This window comes from Trematomus bernacchii, unplaced genomic scaffold (genome assembly GCF_902827165.1).
Source record: "Trematomus bernacchii unplaced genomic scaffold, fTreBer1.1, whole genome shotgun sequence".
Classification (NCBI taxonomy): domain Eukaryota; kingdom Metazoa; phylum Chordata; class Actinopteri; order Perciformes; family Nototheniidae; genus Trematomus; species Trematomus bernacchii.
This window is the reverse complement of record NW_022987828.1, coordinates 8923910-8941287: the sequence shown is the minus strand read 5'-3', so window position 1 is coordinate 8941287 and position 17378 is coordinate 8923910. Positions and strand designations below refer to the sequence as shown.

The 17378-nt window shown below is 42.4% G+C and overlaps 1 protein-coding gene across 1 annotated transcript in view; it reads right to left on the bottom strand.

Annotated features, from left to right (window-relative positions):
• Window positions 1-803: 803 nt before the first annotated feature.
• zmiz1a (zinc finger, MIZ-type containing 1a) overlaps window positions 804-17378 on the bottom strand; it is a 98259-nt gene continuing 81684 nt past the window's right edge. The window contains 19 exon segments of the mRNA XM_034152074.1: window positions 804-3892; window positions 4108-4422; window positions 4846-5027; window positions 5373-5650; window positions 5742-5810; window positions 5899-5966; window positions 6079-6239; window positions 6392-6497; window positions 6645-6855; window positions 6974-7115; window positions 7239-7404; window positions 7503-7571; window positions 7777-7956; window positions 8220-8501; window positions 8629-8805; window positions 8807-8831; window positions 8922-9142; window positions 9282-9390; window positions 11159-11294. Of these exon segments, the coding sequence (XP_034007965.1) occupies window positions 3785-3892; window positions 4108-4422; window positions 4846-5027; window positions 5373-5650; window positions 5742-5810; window positions 5899-5966; window positions 6079-6239; window positions 6392-6497; window positions 6645-6855; window positions 6974-7115; window positions 7239-7404; window positions 7503-7571; window positions 7777-7956; window positions 8220-8501; window positions 8629-8805; window positions 8807-8831; window positions 8922-9142; window positions 9282-9390; window positions 11159-11294 (3005 nt within the window). The 3' untranslated portion in view covers window positions 804-3784.

Sequence of the window (17378 nt, the reverse complement as noted above, 5' to 3'; positions counted from 1 at the left end):
GTGGTGCAGTGGATAGAGCCTTGGTGTTGGGATCAGGGGGTCACAGGTTCAAACCCCACTGTCAGCATGTCGTTGTGTCCCTGGGCAAGACACATAAGATTTTCAACTACATAATTACTCTGTAGCTATGTCAGATTGACAATAAAGAACCTTGAACTTCACCCCAAATTGCTCCTGTGGGGATTGTCCAGTATTGAGTATGTAAGTCGCTTTGGATAAAAGCGTCTAACAAGTAACATGTAATAGTAATAGTCATTTGACTAAAAAAGAGCAGTGATTACTAGTCTTCCTGCATAGAGCAGTTAAAGCTAATTGGATGAATAACAAAATGGCCAAAATACCTATTAAACCTCAAACTGTTACTTGCTGGAAAATGTATGCTGATGCCCTTTTTAACTAATAGCTTATGAATAAAGAAACAATTAAAGTTGTTAAATAGATCTTTGCACTGCCGACTATTTACACATCACAGTTGTAAATAATAACCAATTAACGATGCCAGCAGCCTAATAATTTGATTATTTACCCCTGAGATTTTCCTAATGTGACGTGTCAAACTATCAGTAAGAAGTATTTTTGGTTATGTGCTACCAGTCTGTAAATAAAACCACTATCAATATGTGTAATGATATTTCAAATACTGTATTACCAAATTCTATGTTCATATATATAGTAAAATACGGTCAGTATTCTATTGATTGTGTAGCACAAATGATATAGTCCCTTTTATCTTTTTTGTGTTTTATGTTATGGTTTAATGCTGGTTGCACTTTGTATGTCAAAAGACGCAAAAGGCCATTAAATGTGTTTCATCTGAATACATATTTATTAGATAAATATTAGGATGTCACGTCATCTAACTACATACAGATTTGCAAGACTAAAAAACACAATGTTTTTTCCGACCAGTTTAGAAGATGAAATGATTGTACAGAGGATGTACAAAACCAAAGAGACAACTGCCACCTGTTGTGCCAAATCCCTTCAGATTGTACCTTCAAAGTATACTTTTCCAAATTGCCAAAAAATATATAAATTTGCCAATGTTTTTTAATTTTAAGTGTAAATTTGGAAACAAATTTAAAAGCTTAATTAAAAGCTCTATGTCTCCATGTCCCAATTATACCTCAAAATGTTTTAATAATTTGTAGCACCTTTATAAAGTACACGGGTAATAGAGAAATACACAGAAGTTTAATATTACACAAAGGAAAAATGTATTTTCTCTTGAAAACCCCACGTGGAGGGGTACATAAAGTATCTTCCATAAAATGAACAGGCGTGGTTAGAGAGGTCTGCACAGACACAATCGAATACAGACTCCATTTTCCAATTCAATGTCTGACAGGAGGATGCAAGCTTTACAAATTCTAAATACACTATGCACACTCCCCCTGGAGAAAATGAATACATTTCTGTTAACGTGTCTCTATTTGTCATTTACATTATATACACGTATCCCTTACATCCCCAACCCCACCCCCAATCCTCTGCCACAACCTCACCTTGTAATGCAAATAGGAGGGGGTCTCCCTCAAGTTCCATTTTACAATATTAATTGCATTCTCTTTTATATCCTCAACTCAATTTCAAATGTCCGCATTGAGACAGTACAATTTGTGTCGCTCAAATGACGAGACGTGATTTTGTGAAAGGTTGCAGTTACAGTTACACACTGTGTAGGGAAATAAAACATCCCAATGCGGCAGTGCATTGTCTTTTACAAACATATAAACAAACACATACAACATCTGATCCTTCAACTGTGTTATATGCAGGCCATTTGATACATTTTTGAACATCAGTAAAGCCATATTTGGTTCTTCAATCAGATAAAAAATCTCTAATGGGAAAACTAACATCATACAGCATATTTAAAATAACTCAAATGTACTGCATAAAACTGTGTAAACCAAATCATACTTAAAATCACTGGACAAAAATAATAACTTAATATCAAATGTGATGAAAATACACAAATTTCAGTATCGTTATCAAAAACTCATTATCAGGCCTCAAATATATACGGGGGACATTTTTGCACATTCTCACCTTTAAATAAAAGAGGACGAAGCCACACTAACGAAATTTTAAAAAATCATTTTTGGAGAAATTTGGACCTCTAAGCTGCATCTTTTTGAAAGTAAACAAGTAATTTAAAGCTGACCAAATATTCGTTCTCCCGATGCATTGTTACAAGATATTGGAGAACAATACATAGGTACTCATTACAAGGCCAGTGAGAGTGCATTTGGATCAATTTGTTACAATATTGGACTGGTTAGAAGGTATTCTGTGTGTGTTTGTGTGTGTGTGTGAGCGTGTGTAGTCCTTGACAGACATACAGTACCATGTAGTTGCCAGTAATAGATAGGTACAGTCACAAAGTATTCACAAAGGGTATATACAACAGCTCTGGAAACACTGTTGGATCATGCAGGATTTCCCCCCCCAAAAAGATGCAATTCAACAGTACAAAACAACAAAAGGGAAGATCAGAACAAACACACAGACGTTTCTATAAAACACAGTGATTTAAAAACTTCTGTAGACGTCTGTAAGATGTTGAAATCCTTCTCTTGCACCAACAAAAATATCCAGGGCCAACCCCTTACAAAAAGGACAACTTTGGTGATGTGTGTCTGATTAATTGATCAAATGTGGGACAAAGATAAAACACTTAAAAAAAGGATGACAATAAAAAAGAAAACTGATGAATTTGAAATAAAATAATAAATATAAAGACAAGAGAGAAAAATGATTTGATCAAGCACGTTTAGGCTGGACAAAGACAACAGGAGCCATTGGCACACATGCACTTGTGAACAAAATGGTACTGACTTTGATGAGGAAGAGCGAAACATTACAATAAATACACAAGAACGACTGGAGACCGGCTGGAGAAGAAGTACCAGACAGTTCATAAAGTGGATTGTTTTATATTTTCTCCGTTCAATATTCTTCTTCCCTCCTCTGTCTCGGACTTTCTCTCCCCGCTGTCTTTCATGTACGCTCGCATGCAAACAAAAGAGAACACGTAAACATACACACACACATACGTAAATACACACACTGACACACTCACACACACACACTACATTGCACAATGTGCGCTCGTTTCCTCTGTCGACACTCGAGGACATCTAATCTCGTCCTTCAGTGCTCTGATTCTGATGAGATCCAGCTTTTTAACTGTCACACACACTGAGAAAATCTCGGGGGGGCGAAGGGCATGGCGTGTGCCAACGTTTTGGAAGAACACATTCCAAAAAGGATGAAAACACTCTTACAAGACAAAAAGGAAAAATGATAATAAAAACCAAAAAGCTACAACACTTTTCCTAGAGCTCACAGAGGCTCCTGTCTCCTCCGTGTTGTTTACACATGATGATTATAGCTGCACAGTTTTCAGTTGAAAAGTCACAAATATCATATATGTATATATAATATCACTTTAGTGCCCGCCAACATGGCTGTAAAATGTGTGTTTCGAGTCAGAGGCGATGGAACTGGTGCGTGGAATCTTTACACGAGGAAAATAGGGAGTACGGGGATGAGCGGCGTTCCTGTTTTCTCCCTTAGAGTTCTCAATCAGGCGCCTCTTTTCAGCCGTGCCCCTATGCCACACATTATCTTTCGATAAACTCTGTATGCATGTGCGTGCGTGAGCATAGGAAGCTGCTTGAAGTATCGATAGGAGGTCGGTGAGGTGTCTGTGGACGGACAGTCAAACACTTCAGGACTCCTGTTTAGGTGCATAAGGGTTAATAGCGGGGGTGAAGGGCTAGTTGTTCTCGAAAAGGGAGAGAAGGTCGTCGTTGCTGTTGGAGGGAAGATCCGGAGGGTCTAGGTATGATAGTAACTCCTCTGGGTTGGCCAGCTCTGGAAGCAGCTAAAAGGTAGAAAGAGACAATGAGCGGTGAAGGTATATAACCCTGAAAACATATTATCTATCTAACATTGGACGACTTTTAATTAAATGTCTGTTGAAGCCAGTGTACACATAAACAAGCGTAAAAAAGACAGAAACAGAGCAAAGAGATGAGAGCAGCTGCAGCAGACAATGTTAGTGTCAACAGAGCAGTGGCCAGAAGCAGACACACTTACATCCAGAGAGGGTTCAGGCATATCCTGCCCGTCTGAGGAGGGGTTAAAGTTCAGATCGCTGTGGGGGTGACAGTTGGGTCCGGGCTGCTGAGGGTGGGGCTGGGGCTGCTGAGGGTGGGGCTGAGGCTGCGTCTGGCGAGGCGGCTGCGATGGTTGGCCACTGTGATGCAAGGGCTGCCCTGACTGCCCACTGTGATGTAAAGGTGGCCCTGATTGGCCACTGTGATGTAAGGGCAGCCCCGATTGGCTGCCGGGGTGGGGAGATGCATGCAAACTCTGCTGCATGGAGTTATGGGACTGATCGGTATGGGACATCTGCAGGTGCAAGAGGGAGACAGAAAGCAAGAGAGAGGGGGAGTGAGAAATAAGAAGGTAGACACAAAGAGTGTTAAGAGAGGGGGGGAGGGGTTGCGTGGGAAGAAAGACAGGAAAAGCGAAATGAGTACCAGCGTGAATAATGTGGAACAGGCCTCTTAAATGGAAGCTGTGTTCAGCGGACATATACAGCTGCAACATTATACGGCAACATGAGCATGTGAGCATGACTGAGCACACATGCTGGCTACAGGCAGAGGCTGCACCTCGTTCAGATAACAAACAGGAACATCTTTAGGGTTGTCTTGAGATATTACTCTATAAACTTAGACATATTCTTAGTTTAACACAACTAGCATTGCATAGTGATGGACTGTTTCTCTGTGGGGAAAAGAAAGCAGCCCTTGAAGTAGATCTACTTACTGCATCATTCATGCCGTGGTTAAGGGGCTTGTCCTGGGAGAGGAGACCACCAGGCCCATCTGGGGGGTGTGAGAGCTGGGGGCCATGGATGAAGTCACTCATAGGGGGACCTCCTCCACCTCCAACACCAGAGGGGTTCCCGTGAGGGAAGTCAAAGCTCACTTGGCTGTGGTAAGTGTGGCCTTGAAGGACACACAATGTAAATACTTTAGTCAAAAAGCTAACTGCAGTTTGGCCTTGCTGACTTCTCTGATGAATCCATGCTGTTACAAAAAGTTAGCTTTTTTAAAGTGGATACACATTTTTTTTTTTTACTGTTATGAAACATTTAACAGAGCAATGAGCTGATAATATTTTTTAAAACAGGTTCAGCAGAACACTCTCCTTGAGGCTTTTTCTTTGTTTAATGCACTAGAGACACATCAGTAGTTCCTGCTGCAAAGTGCAAAACAGCTCACTTTTCCAACAAATGAGCTGACTATCGTGTTATTTATCTACGCAGTGGGACCATGGCTGCTGTTCTTTACCTGCTCCAGGGTAATCTCCCCCGTTGCCACTAGGATGTTGACTGGGGTGTGGGGGGTACGGGCTGGGACCGAGTAAGGGGCCAGGTCCAGGTCCAGAGCCGGGCCCTAGCTGGGCTATCATCTCCATCACATTGGGCATGGTCATCTGACTGGGGCTCATGGTCTTAAAGCGCTTGGCGAGCGGCCCGTCAGGATCCTCTTTGATGTGTAGATCAGACTTTATGGGGACAGGTCGCCAGCTACATGTAGGGTCTATAGTCACCTCCTCAAACTCTGAACTGTTAAACGAGAGAGAAGTGCTTTGTTTAATTTTCAAACAATGGATTCAAAAGTAATGCGTTGATCTAGCAGAAGAAAGGGAAAACATACTTTTGGATGGCATTGAGGACTCCCCACATGTACTGGTCCACCTCCAGACCTTCTAATAATGCTGTTTTACTGAAAAGAGAAGAAAATGATAATCCATTAGAGGGCTTACTTAATAGTAATATCATGTATTTCCTAAAATGAACAGCTTTTCGCTTACTTGCACACAGGACACCTCCATGTCCCCCTCTCACAGTTGAGCTGCAAGTAGGACTCCAGATCAAAGCACTGTGGAGAAAAACATCACAAATGCTCATTATCTTCTCCCGTTCACAGCCACATGTAACAGGATTTTCAAAGCAGCAATTAACCTTTAACACTTGTTTGAATCTGAACAAACCTGGACATGTTTGCAGTCATGCCCCCGCGCGGGTAGTTGGATACGTCGGAAGGTAATGGGACATTTCAGCGACACTTTAATAGCCGTCTGCTCCACGCCGTCTTCCCCGTTAAGAGTGGTGCTGCCTGTCGAGGCCGCCACGCTGCTGAAGTTCCTCTTAACTGAAAAGAAAAAGTGTTTTACTTGTAAACAGTAGCAGATTTACTTCAATACCTACTTTAAAGCCAAACATAAAAGGGAACAGGTGTTGGATTGTGTAATTAAGATGTACTAATGCATATTAAACTACACGAGGAGACAAAATGAGACATACCCTTGGTGATGCAGTGTTCTGCAGGAAGGAGTCTTTTCTTCAGGAGCCCCTGGAGGACGGATCGCACAGATGGCCTGTGGACCAGCTGCAGCACAAACAGGTGGGACTGCAAAGCAACACAAGAAAAAGGAGATAAACAGGAAATCAAACAGAAAGTCTAATGAGCGCAACGCATATACTACGTTTTATCAGTCGTTCTATTATCGCATTATGTACTCTTAGAAATGATATCGTCTTGAGAGTGTGTACTCACACAGCAGCAGGCCGTGACTGTTATCTGGATGGTGTTTCGTCCAGGTTGGCAAACTTGCTTTAGGTGCAGGGGTTTGTGGGAGGTTTTGTTGTCTCCCCTCTCGATGGTGAGCGGCGTGGCGTTGACGCTGACCTGGACGGAGGCGGGCCAGTTGGTGTTCATCTGCCTGTCTTCATGGTGGTAGCACTTAAACTGGAGCTCAAGGTCCGACCTGGGGGAGGAATCAGACAAGAGAGTCAGCGTTATCATTCAGAAAAACAAACAGAATCTGTGAAGTAAAAGGAGCAAATGTGCAAATATAATAAAAGTGGAGTGTATGCTGGTCCTACCTCCACATGAGGGTCTGGTGGACCGAGGGCCGAAGGTGGAAGACGTGGTTACTGACAGCCAGGTTGTGCTCCAAGCGGAACGGCTCCAGCACCACGCCATCTCTGACCGGGAACGTCAGCCGCAGCTCCTCATTGGGGTGAGCTGGGAGAAAAGAAAAAGAGGGGGGTCAGCTTTGAACCTTACGCTGGTAAAGTGACAAGACAAAAGATACAAGAGCTCGAGGATAAAAGCAACCACCTGTTTCAGTCTTCCTTTGGTACTCACATGGAGGGGGCGGAAGTGCTGTCATATTTGGTTTCATGTCTGGTGGAAACGGGGGCTTCACATCCTGGTTTGGCGACAGGTATGGAGGAATACTACTTCCTGGGGTCATAGGGGGTGTGGGGTTTCCAGGGACCGGGGAGTGGGGGTAGTTAACAGGCCTTGGGGGCTGTAAAAGGCAGACAAAAAGCAATAATGAAAACATCTGTATAACTCATTCCACATACATGGGTGAAAGTTAGTACAAGGGACATAACAAAAACATACCCCATTGCCTTGGCCATAAGAGTAACCGCCCCCAGAGAAGCTGTTGCTCTGACCGTTGAAGGGCTCTTGCTGTGAATGAAAAAAAGAGAAAGTATAATTTAGTATAATAATGTAGTTTGTTCCAGCATGGGCTATAAATATGAATCGTGATCTGTCTGTCTCTGTATTTGGCACAGAGCATGCTGGGATAGGCTCCAGCCCCACGTCTGACCCTGAGTAAGAGTAAGTAGTTGTAGTAAATGTTAAGATGGATGAATGGTGGGGTATAACAGACCTTGTAGTATTGGCCCATGGGCATGCCAGGCGGATACTGTCCTTGCCCCTGCTGCCCTGGCATCCTCTGGCCGGGGTAGTTTGGAGATGGCAGCGGCCTGGAGGCGTTCGATGGAGGGTACTGCGCCTGCTGGGGGGGGAACTGACCGTTAGGCCCGTACTGCTGACCCCCGTAACCCGCCTGGACAAAGAAAGTTAAATTAAAAAAATTCAAAATAATGCCATATGACAAAATATGGAAAGATATCAGACCTCATTTCTAAAACAGGGGAAAATAACTACATAAACAGATCTTATTTCTTTCAACAAACAAATGGATGTTAGGGTTTGGAGGTTTCTTTTCATGTTTTTTTTTTTAAACGGTGTTTGCCTTAGTGTTGACTTTCCACCTGCAGGAAAGAACATCCCACAATCTCCTAATTGTTGTCAATCATCCAGTCTCACCTCTCCAGGATACGGCCTCTTCATCCCCTGCATGGGCATGCCCTGTCGGGGTCCTCCGGGATACCCCTGCTGAGGCATCCTTTGGCCGTGAGCTCCAAAGGGCACCATGCCTGGGGTCCGAGCCTGGTTCATGCCCATGGGAGGCCCGCTCATATTAGGGTTGTTCATGCCTGATCCCATGTTGGCTGGATTCATACCTCCAGGAGGGCCTCGTGGGCCTGGCTGGTTCATGAACTGGCTGTTGTAGGTCTGTGTGGGGCCCATTTGGAACGAAGAACACATCTGGAGGCAAGGTGTTTATGATTATTTAGGGGCTCCAACAGGTGGATGTATAATCGTTTTCTGTGTAGATTTGTATGTTAAAGCCTATTTGGTAGCTCTAAACATCTGTGATCGGTGTGTACTGTACCTGTCCATACTGGTTCATATCTTTATTCTGGGTTTCCTGCATAGCTGCCACTGTGGCTGTTGCTGTGGCCGTTGCCGTGGCAGCAGCAGCAGCGACAGCAGCAGCTGCAGCTGCGGCGGCCGGCTGAGTGAAGTCACCAGGAGTACGTGAGTGGGAGGTCATTCCCATTCCTCCTTGGGGGGGGGTTTGGGCCTCCAGAGTAACTGTAAAAAAACACAGAACACACGTTTTAATCATTACGGTAGAATTTATTGCTTGATAATTTTTTTTAAGAGTCGTATGCAGTCGCTTACTTTCCGCTGTATCCCCCAGGACCCCCAGGGTAGCCTGGCCTGCCATACATGCCCTGCTGCATGTACTGTTGGTTGGAGCCGCCTTTGTTGGGAAACTGTTGCTGCTGAGCATTAAACTGGGGGGAGTTCATCCCCCCTGCACTGGCAGACATACCCGAACCCATTGGGTTACCTCCGGGGTTCATGGGGTTATTGCTATTTGCCATATGGTTACCTAGCACCTAGATTCAACAAATACAGTAACACAAAGTATACATTAGGGTTTGTAAAATAAAGAAAGCAGGCAAAAGCTTCTGAGTCAAGCCTTAAATGTTTGTCAGAATTTATATAATTACAGGCTGGATGCTGCTCATGACATACCTGACTCTGTGACGTGTTGGACCACACTGTTGTAACCACAGACAATGACCCAGGGGGCTGGTTGGTGTTTTGTTGCCAGGGGACAGAGTCATAGGGAAAGGATCCATCACTGGAAAGTAGATCAAAAACAAAAACATGAGCCTGATGTCATTTTAAGTTTCAATTGGCTTACAAAAATAAATAGAAAGCCAACAGAGTTGCATATCCGTCCAGAGATGTGAATAATTTGGGAATATTTCTTGCCAGAATGTGAAGCAATTTGAAATGTTTGGCGTATCATTTCAAAACACATTTCCAGCCAGGATATCTGCTCATGGCTGCTGCACAGTGAGAAGAGTAAAAAGCTCCAAATGAGCCCATGAGGAGTTGCATCGCCACACACACACACACCAGAAAAAAAACTAAATATGATTAACTCATTTTTTGGAGCTGTTGAAAAGTACTTGGATATGGATGGGGAGAGTAGAGTTGGAATGTTTAACATTTAGATTTAAAACAAATATAAGGGCAAAATATGTGGTTCTGTTTCACATAATAAACAAGCTAAATCCTCAAGGGGAGAGGCAAGTGGCCAGTGGAGTGGGAAAGTACTGCTGTTTTTGGAGCGCAGCTTGTTTTCCCTCAGAGGTTAGCTCCTGGAATGGACAACTTGTTCAATATTTCCCCATAAAAGGCACAACATTATCCCTAGATCCTTAGCAGAGGCACATAGGACTATTGGCCAACTCCGTGCTTCACCTTTTTTTTCTTCGGGAGAGCTATGAGCACACAATGTTCCCCAAAACATTACTTCACAGCTCTCCAGTTTGTCCCCCCCCCACCCCAAATCACCTCAGCTCCACTCAAAAGTTATTCCGGAGCTTTTCTTCAAAGATGGAAAATCTTTCTGGGCGTGTATCAAATAGCACTGAATTCAAGATAATACTTTAATGAAGGACGACCTACTTCTGCACCTTGTCTCTTAAAGATACAAAAGGGCCCCTTAGTTAGCGTCTAACTTTTAAGCCTTTTTGAATTAGTTTGGTACAATATGGGAGAATGTGTTATGAAACAAATGAAGGGAAAAGGCAGAGAAATAGCTACATTGTCAAAGCTTCGGGAACTTTATGGCAAATTTTCCTTTTCTTTATCCTCTATTTGTTTGCATTCTTTTTTCGTTCTCATTATACATCTTCCCTGTCATCTACACACACTTCCCCACAGCTCCCATCCACACAGACACTGCAACATCTAGACTCAAAAGAGACTATTTTTGTCATTGAAATATACAATGTTAACCTCGGCTTATTCCTCTTTTAAACGAGAAATGTCACCTGTTCAATGTTATTCCTCACAATTAAAGAACTCCCACTGATTGTTGTAAAAGACAACGGTTACATATCAGCTGTCTGTTGCACTATGTTTGTGTTATTATCTTCTATTAAGCTTAATTCATGCTGACTGAGAGTTTATCTCACATGAGCTACAGACAACTGACAGATGGCACACACACATTAAGGCTGGTCTCAGTCTAAATATCAACAGGTTCAACACTAATTAAATCAAACAAAGATATTTGAATTTCATAAATGTAATCAAAAGTAGCAGGAGTGTCTGGCGTACCATATTCAATAGAATAACTAGAGCCAAAAAAAAAAGCAGTATTAACCTAATTTATTCAGAAGCAAGTGACAAGGTGCCAATTCACAACTGTGCTTCACAGATTGTATGCTGTATAGTATTGTGCCCTTGATACTCCTATTTTTACAGTTATTTTAAATACACTAAAAACTTCACACAGATAAAATCGGAAAACAGTAACCTTGAAGTACATGGAGAATCTGGGTTTACTGGAAGATAAGCACAGAGTTTATTCCTGTGACAGGCTCCCCACTGACCTGTGTGTGAGGCCGGGCTTCATGCTGTTCATGCTGGGCTGCATGGGGACTTTCCCCTGCGGTTCGTTCTGCCGGCTCTTCTGGTGACGCAGCAGGAGGAGACGACCCAGCTCCTCGCACCACGACGACAGCAGGGCTGCAAGGGAAACACACAAACAAACACACATGCACATGCGTTAGTCTCTGATCAACAAACAAACACACACATTTCCCCTTCATGGACATGGGTCTGCACTGTGTATTCATGTGGCTGTAGGTGCATGTCCATGTGAGAATGATCACATAGAAAACAATTGTATTTTCTTGTCTCAATTGTTACACCTTTAAAGGTCACCTATTATGCAAAATCCACTTGTTCCTGTCTTTTATACAGAAACATGTGTCCCCTCTGTGTAAAGAGATTCTGAAAGTTTCAGGAAAAAAGATACGCTCACTTTTTGTCCTGATCCATTTATATAAAAACCTGCCTGAAAATCAGCTGATCAGATTTTGGCCACTTTATGATGTCATAACGATTTGTTGGCTTGTGTAACCATTAGCCAATAACCAACCAAGGTAACCCCTGCCCACCTTATCACCTGAATCTCCTCCTAGAACACCATTGTGTTCTTTTTAACCAAATATCTCTCAGAGGGGCGTGGGGAGTGGCTCCTTATTTTCATCTAAAGTAACAGACAGAGAATCAGCACTTTTGAAACAGGGCCGAAACAGAGGGGATTATGGGATGCTACAATGGGTGATCTGTTTGGTATTTCGAGGCCAAACACTTCAGAGACATGTTTTGTATATATCTGAGACCTATAATAAAGTAATGATAAACAGTATAATAGGGGACCTTTAAAAGTCAACTTCAAATGAAAACAATCACGATGTTGATTCTTCCAACAATGCAAAGGCCTGAATCATACGCTTGAGTCGAACACCTGACATAATAGCTAGAGCCTCCAGGGGGCAGCCTTACTCAATAAACTTCTGTTGATATTTGCCTGTGTGGATTTCACAACAGTTACATCACATCATCTCTACCTGCAGTGTAAAATAGAAACTGAAATCTCTCCACTAACACAAAGGACCTCCCAGTTTTTCAGCCACAGAGCGGGAGGGGCTGAAATGGAGCGTGAGAGGCACAGAGACAGAGTGATTTGGGTTACAGATATGATCTATGTAGGAAGTAAGAAACTGTGATATCTTCCCTCTCCTCCACTCATCAACACCACTTCTTTCTTCTCCACGTCCTTTCAAATCTCTAAGGACTAATCAAGTCGTGTAGCTTTCTCATCCTCCTCATGAAGACAAGAGATATTTATTTGTATCTTGCCAATTTCATTTTATAATTGTTTTCCCCTATGCCAATCAACTTGTCATTCTTGAATCGATCAGAGTCCTGCGGATTATTTAAACACACCGCCTCTTGATCGTAGAAAGTTGTCTTGACAAACAAACAAAAGAAAGGTTACAGCGTTCACTACTTAATTAAATAATTCAAGAAGCTATTTTTAGTCCTGTAGACCCAGATACACCAGCTTTTATGAAGTGCTGTTGCCAGGTTTGGGGTTTGAAGATTTGAGTAGAATAGAGTTTTTAAAAAGTGTTTTGCGCCCTTAGGAAATCTTGAGGTTTAAACAATCTATGACAATGAAATTGGCATTGAATTCATAAGACTAACAAAGTCACACACATAAACTGCCTGCGAGAATGCCTGTAAGTGAAAGGAAAATAAAAAAACATGGCATTAAATGAAAGAAATAACCAATTGTTGTGATTTCGAAATTGAATTGCTGTTAGAGAGTTGTGCCATCCGTAACCTGTACTAATTATGATTAGACTAGAGCTAACAATGCATCATCTTTTCTGAATGAATAATATTTGATCAGACAAGTTTCTACCTATAAAAGACAAACAAAAAAGAAAAGGAGGGAAGAAGAAAGAGAGAAAAGGAATGAAGAACAAAGCAGACGGGCGCAGTAACATTTTCCTCTGGAGGGTGGAGAGAGCCAAGCCTCCTAGTTAAAGAGGAATTATTCCACCCTGCCATTACGGAGAGCTTATCTCCCCACTAAATCACCACCTCTGCACCGAGGGACTGTCTCTTCAACTGGCAACCCACCATTTAGACCTAAAGATCAGCTCCAAGCACAAGTGATGGAGCTGCTGCTACAGGGAGAGAGAGGCAGAGAAGGGTAGAAGAGAGGCAGAGAGAGGCAGCGAGCTATCACATCAGTGTGGCTACGAGCCACCAAACCCAACAAGCTGCCAAGGCTACCAGTCATTCATAATAGAGTGAAGGTCCGCTCAGGGCAACGTTCATATTTAGCAAGATGAGTACAGTGTGTATGACCTTGTTTTCACCTCACAGCCCCCTGTGTTAACACCATCACAAACCAGCAACTACACTACCACGCTCCTCAACCTTCACTCAGCAGTAAATACCCTTCTTACACACTCCTCTCTGTTTGTTGACAGTATTGTTAATTACGATACTAGTTATCCTCTCTTTGCTGAGGTCAACAGTACAGAGGTGTCTGTCTCTTGGCAACTCAATTTTCCCTCCTTTTTTTATTTATTACTATTTTATTTACACAAAAGCCTTGCAGTGTAATCAGATGCTTAATGCTGAAGACAAGATCAGCCTCATCTGTTTCCAGTCCCAGTAGAAAAGTTGCTTATAAAGAGTAGAGGAATTAAGTACTAAGGGTTTTCTTTCACAAGATTGATTTACAACATCATAAGATAATAACTTTGGTTTTTGATGAGCAAATACTGCAATAGGCGAGATCAAAGAGACAGCTCAGTTTCGGGGAAATCATATTAGTTTTACTCCTCACACAGAGTGGATTGAACGTGGATGTTTTTCTTTCTGCGTATGCATGTAGCCTGAATGTTTAATAACGCCAATCTTTCCCCAAACACTAGACATCCAAAGGATCAAGTAGCTCTGCAGAACGTCAGTGCTACTTGATGAAGTGTTGACGGCCGTTGAAGCTGAGAGATTGTAGCTACAGTATGAAACATTAGGCTTATCGGGAGCTTGTGTTGCCTGAAGCCACCTTCTCTAACACTGAGGGTTTGTGTTATTAAGTATGATATCAGCATTTTCTCCCTGGATACTTTCACAATCCATACAATTCTAGTTGCATCTAATTAATCAGAGAAATGACATGTGTACTCAGACATACCCTTGTTCGTTGGAAATGTTTAAAGGTGCATTTCCCTGCCCTTGAAAAAAGCTACTGCTTATCCCCTAGAAATCCTGTAATTGAGTTTATCTAGGCTAATCTCACCATTCATACACTTAAACTGCAAGCAAGGACATCAAAATGCACTCATGACTGCGCAAGTTTTCTCTTTAAATACGTGGATATAACACAGTTACTGCTCCGGGTGATGGATGTCTACAGACTGCAGTGACACCCGAGTGAGTCTAAAGCTGCTGGGTGGTGTTGAGGTGTTTTCCCAGGATTCTCTGCACTGTCTGAACCCAGAGACCTCTCCCTAACAAGTGTCCTCTAGCAGCAAAGGGCAAAACAAGAGCTGATCCTCTGCAAATAGCTCCATTTCGTAAAAGCTGTGGCTTTTAATTGAGTAATACCAAGAGACATATGGACCCTCTTCACTCAGGCTGTGTTTAATGCTGTATGGCTGAGTGATAGCAGAAGCCCTGGGTCATTCTAACCTCACCTCAGCCCCTCAGGGAGCAGCAGGGAGGGAGAGTAAGCCCTGGTAACAGGCTGCAAGGCCCATTAACTAATGACAGAGTGTGTGTACAAGGAAAGCCCAATGCTCATTACAATGAACTCTGATAGTGCAGTGTGTGGGCAAGCATCTGTGTGTGGTACAAAGCCTCTGAGCATTTCATTTGCTAGTTAAATCAGGATAGGTTGCTCACTATCTGATTCTAGGGGCGGTTTAAATGTGTCCGACATGACATGATTCAGTTAAATATGGTGGTGACACCCCTTTGTTGATAAACACCTGACATGATTTAAGTGTGAAGCCCTGGTTCCGCCACATGTAAGCTTCATCAGGGTATATCATGGCTGGGAAGGTGACCGAGACACCCTCGCCTTCACACAAACTGCTGTGCCCTTTAGGAAGGCATTTAACACTCAACTCTTTCAACAGAGATGCTGAGGCCAGCAGCAGAGTGTCATAGTGCCGGACAGTTCCCAGGTGTGAATTACTGAACTAAACGTGTTATATGACTACATAGGGAAGCATCATTTTACTTTTACAGAGCATTTGGCCTATAGAGAAGAGAATAACTCGCTACAATGGCCTAATTGTGTGCTAAATGCCAGCAATGAAGTGAAGTCCACACACTAAAATGGCAATTTCAGCAGGTGCAAACAGATTTTATTCTCTCCTGCAGCCCATCAGTAATTGTGGAGCTTGTCACATCCTCTGTGTTAAAAGGGCAGCAGAGATCACCAAAGACGTAGTGCAATTTTGGGATGAAAAAAGTAAATGTCTATGTCTTAGAGTAAACGCTGGTGTTGCAGACTATGGTAAAGTTGCACAGGCACTCCAGGTTTGAAACAAAATAACTTAAATATGAAAATAAATTACTGAATTCTCTGTACGGCTGATACAGATTTTGTTCAAAAGCAATTACACAAGATCAATCAAACACAAGAAAAAGCCAAAACTTGTGTGGTATTAACATAAAAATACACTGCTTATGTCTTGATCACTTTGGTGTGTTTATTTACAACTATTTAACAGAAAAAACTCCTTATGGGTTTTAAAGTGTTCAATGTTTCTCAAATTGCTCCAGTGCCACCTATTTTCCTGAATTTGTTTGGGCTAAACAAACACATTACAGTTTTTGTTGTTTCTTTGACACATTGCAATCCACTATCCACAGGAGGAGTGCATCTGGCTCCTCTGAAGAATGAATCTACACCTCCATATCAAGGTACTGAAATGGCATCACTCAAGAGTTGGTGATACAGCATAATGTACCAGATAGAGGGCTTAACCCCTTGGTTGTATTTACCACTGAACTTCTTGTAAAGGAGATGTTACATTTGACTGTTGCAATTTGTCAGATAACATTACAAAGCAAAGATTGGTGGCAATCAATGGCACCAAGGTGGCTGTGTAAGGCTTTCACAAGGCCCATTTCAAATGTATTGTTGTATTCCTAACAAGCATTGTGCTAACTATGCAGGACGTTATTCCCCAATCAAATCAGGTTTTATTTATATAGCACATTTAAAAACGATTTTTGGTCGAGCCAAAGTGCTGTACATGTAATAAAAACACTTTACTACAATAGCAAACAGAAGACAATAATTTACAGCAACAAATAAAAACAAAACACAGGGAAATGTCAGGAGTCGTGCTCCGCTCTGACAAGAAGACTAGAGAGAAGAAGTGAGTCTTTAGCGTGGATTTAAAAACCCCTAGGGTCTGGGCCGACCTCACATGGAGGGGCAGAGTGTTCCAGAGCCTAGGGCCAGCTGCTGCGAAGGCTCGGTGCCCTCGGGTTTTGAGCCTGGTCTTGGGCACTATCAGCAGTAGCTGATTATTAGTTCTTATAATATAAATACACCTTAATCAATCTCACATGCCTTCCCTCATACAACACCACGTCTTGGCCTTAAAATTCCCCAAAATCTGGCAATAATGCCAAATCTTGATCACCAACGCTGGACACGCCAGGCTTTGATAGAGACATGTAACACTGTGCATGCAGCTCTTCTGTAGTTGTGTTGGTAACAACACAGACAAAGGAGAAAATACTACATGAATAATTACACTTTTGGAGCATGAACACTGCGGCACTAGACAGAGAAGCCTTCAGACAATGTGTGGGATGACAACAAAGAAGCAGTTTAAAAAAGATATCATAGGCAGAGGTCTGTAAAACACTGGCAGGTAAGTCTATGCTTTGTGGGTACAAAGTATTATGCAAAAGACGAATATGGAGGGGATATAAAATCCTGCGAAATAAAAAAAAAATAAGTCATGCTTTTTGCAAAAGTGTAATGGAAGCCATTTAAGCAGTCAATGATATCCCCCATCCTGCCCCCTCTCTGTTCAGCCAACTTCTTCCAAGAGAAGAGCATATCAAATGGGCTTTAGTCTCAACAGCTTAGAGGCAGAACAACTCAAACATGCCCTGCAGAGAGACAGCGCTGTGTCAGGAATCACACTCAACCAAAACCAGGCCTTTAATGTAACTAAATGTTCCCACAGATCAGAATATTCCAAATCT